The sequence below is a fragment of the Nestor notabilis genome, unplaced genomic scaffold (assembly GCF_000696875.1).
Source record: "Nestor notabilis isolate BGI_N333 unplaced genomic scaffold, ASM69687v1 scaffold12305, whole genome shotgun sequence".
Lineage (NCBI taxonomy): Eukaryota > Metazoa > Chordata > Aves > Psittaciformes > Psittacidae > Nestor > Nestor notabilis.
In genome coordinates, this window is record NW_009929847.1 from 1 (window position 1) to 2,849 (window position 2,849).

At 57.3% G+C, this 2,849-nt stretch overlaps 1 protein-coding gene across 1 annotated transcript; it reads right to left on the bottom strand.

The window, feature by feature from the left end:
• Window positions 1–80: 80 nt before the first annotated feature.
• Window positions 81–2,671, bottom strand: ELFN1 (extracellular leucine-rich repeat and fibronectin type III domain containing 1). Its single transcript, XM_010015175.1, has 2 exons — window positions 2,142–2,671; window positions 81–1,947 (listed from the first exon to the last, which is right to left on the bottom strand). The coding sequence occupies exons 1-2, from the start codon at window positions 2,669–2,671 to the stop codon at window positions 81–83; spliced, it is 2,397 nt and encodes a 798-aa protein (XP_010013477.1).
• Window positions 2,672–2,849: the final 178 nt, after the last annotated feature.

Below are 2,849 nucleotides of genomic sequence, written 5' to 3' on the forward strand. Positions count from 1 at the left end.
AAAGACAGTCTGAATAAAAATAGCTGCTGCGGATTTCTTTTGGTCCAGTTAGTGTGTTAAGTCACGAGTTGTGTGAGGACTCAAGACTTTTGCTGGGCAGAGACGCCCTTCCAGTAGTCTAAGATGTCGTGAAGATCCTCGTCTTTGGCAAACTGGACCTTTTTGCGTAGGGCATGGCCGGCTGCCATATACTCCTCCTCGTCTTTGTGCCGCTTGCGGTTGAGTTTGAAGCGCTCCCAGATGCTGTGCGATGGTTTGCAGGTGTACTCTGGGCTGGAGGTGTAGCTCAGGTTGTGATACTGAGGCGAGAGCTGGGAATAGGCCAGGTCTCTGGGGCGAGGACGGGTCAGAGGCTCCAGGATGGAGGGCTTTCGCCCCACCATGCTGTCATGCTGCTCCCCTTGGTGCGAGCTGGGGTACGAGTGCCGGTGTTCGCTGTACTGACGGATCTTCTCCGCTTCTGCCCGCAGGATGGCCGCGGCCGGTGTCACAGTGAGGATGGTGTCAGTGGTGGGGGACGTCTTCTCAATGTATTTGGCTTCTGATTTGTGGCCCGATCCCTCGGAGCGGTAGGACCTGGGGCTCCGTATGGAGCCACTGGAAGAGGTGCTGGAGCGTTTGGGGGCCGCCTCCATGCTGTGGTGTCGCTGGAGAGGGTGGTTGTAGCTTTCCTTGTAGACAGGGGAAAGGAATCCGTGCTTGCTGGGGATCTGCTCTGATAAGAGCACCAGCTGAGGCTCCACTGTGGAGACTGCCCCCGATTTCACCCCTTGGAAGGAGGTGGACTCGGATTTCAAGGCATCGATGCAGTTGTTGATGATCTGGTTCACCTTGTCCACCTCCTTGGCAATGGTGGAGATCTCGGCCACAGAGCTCTGGGTGTCCGGCGGCAGGGACAGCTCGCAGTCTCTCCGCTCAGGCTGCTCACCCGTCCTCACCTCCATGTAGTTGCCCTTGGTGGCCTTAGGGGTCTCACTGCTGTCAATCAGCTTGTACTGCTCGACCTCACCAGCAGAAGGCAGGTAGGGGATGCGGGTCACCGTCTCCCCACCCAGCATCTGTCCTTGGGACAGCTGGGTGATGCTGGTGGTCTCCATTTCTGGCCCATATTTCAGCTCAATGATGGTCTTCTTCATGCTGCCGGCAGCCTTTTTGTGCTTCTCCTCCTGCTGGCGCCTCTTCCGCAGACAGTAATACACAACGCCCAGAACAATGACCATGCCAAAGAGACAGCCCAGGATTGTCATGATATAATGAGTGGCAGTGGAAGGGGTGGGCACTGTCTCCTTGCGGTTGGGTCTGGTGGGTGTGATGGTGACGCAGGTGTGGTTGTACTTGGAGTATTGGTGGACGGAGACTACACAGTAGGTGTAATCTCTTTGTGCTACTAGGTTGCTCACGGTGATGTTCTCCTCCTTCTTCCTGAGCTTGGTGATCATGGAGGAGAAGCCGTTTTCGAACTGGGAGAGGATATACATCTTGCTGAACGGGTAGGGGATCTGCACGGTGAGGACGGCCGAGTTGTGGTTGAGGTGCTTCACCTGGATGTTGGGGCGCACCTCCGTTTCGCCGATGGGTGTGAAGAGGGAGAACTGCGGCGTTGTGCCATCGCCGGAGGAGCACTCCTCCTCGGAGCAGGGGATTTCAGAGGGCACCGTGGTCACCTGGTACCTGGGAGGGATAAAACGAGGAATCACAGTGTAGGAGCCACCAGTGCAAAGGGAAGAGAGCATGCTCAGAGCATTGCGGTAGCTGGTCCGGCCTTGGCCTAACAAGTAGTAGCCCGTGTAGTCGGGGGGGGAGTCGCACTGCATCCGGTCATAGGTGCGTGTCATGTTGGTGAATGCTTCCAGCCATTGCAGGAAGCCGAGGAGCTCGCAGGAGCAGTAGAAGGGGTTACTGTAGAGTTCACAGACAGAGAGCTTGTTTAGGCCCCGAAACGTGTTGCTGTCAAGTCTCTGGATCCTGTTCATGGACAGGTCAATGTTCATTATGTTGGGGAGTCGCACTGCATCCGGTCATAGGTGCGTGTCATGTTGGTGAATGCTTCCAGCCATTGCAGGAAGCCGAGGAGCTCGCAGGAGCAGTAGAAGGGGTTACTGTAGAGTTCACAGACAGAGAGCTTGTTTAGGCCCCGAAACGTGTTGCTGTCAAGTCTCTGGATCCTGTTCATGGACAGGTCAATGTTCATTATGTTGGGGCACTCCCAGAAGGCATTGGGGGTGATGGACTCGATGAGGTTGGCCTGGAGATAGAGGTACTCCAGCTTCCCCAGGCCCCGGAGGATGCCCTCGGTGAGGTTCCTCAGTCGGTTGTAACCCAGCTGCAGCACCTGGAGGTTGAACTGTCCTGAAAAGGCACCATCCTCGATGTAGGAGATCTCGTTCTTCGTCAGGTTGAGGTATGTCAGGTTGCCAAAGCGGCTGAGCGAAGCGTACTGCACGCTCTTGATCTTGTTGTCGTTCAGCCGCAAGTCCACGATGGTGCTGTTGATTTGCTGGGGGATGGACTCATAGGGGGGCTGGTTTTGGCTGCAGATGGCCAACCACACGAAGCCCTTGTCCCCCTCGATGAGCCAGCAGTCTGCCCGCACCCCGCCGGTGTGCAGGAGGGACACGGCTGCCACGCACACGCAGAGGGCTGACGTCGCAGCCCACCGGCGACCTGCCATCTGGAAGGACAGCGCAGAGAAGGGGTTCCCGGTCTGCTGGAAGCGGGGAGTGGGACAAGGGCTGGGAAGACGTGGGCTAGTGCTTCGTCGGCAGCTCCGCTCGCCTCTCCCTTCTCCTCCTGGCATGGAGATGGGGGGAAAGTGTCTGGGGGCACAGGGGGTCTTGGGGGCCCACACA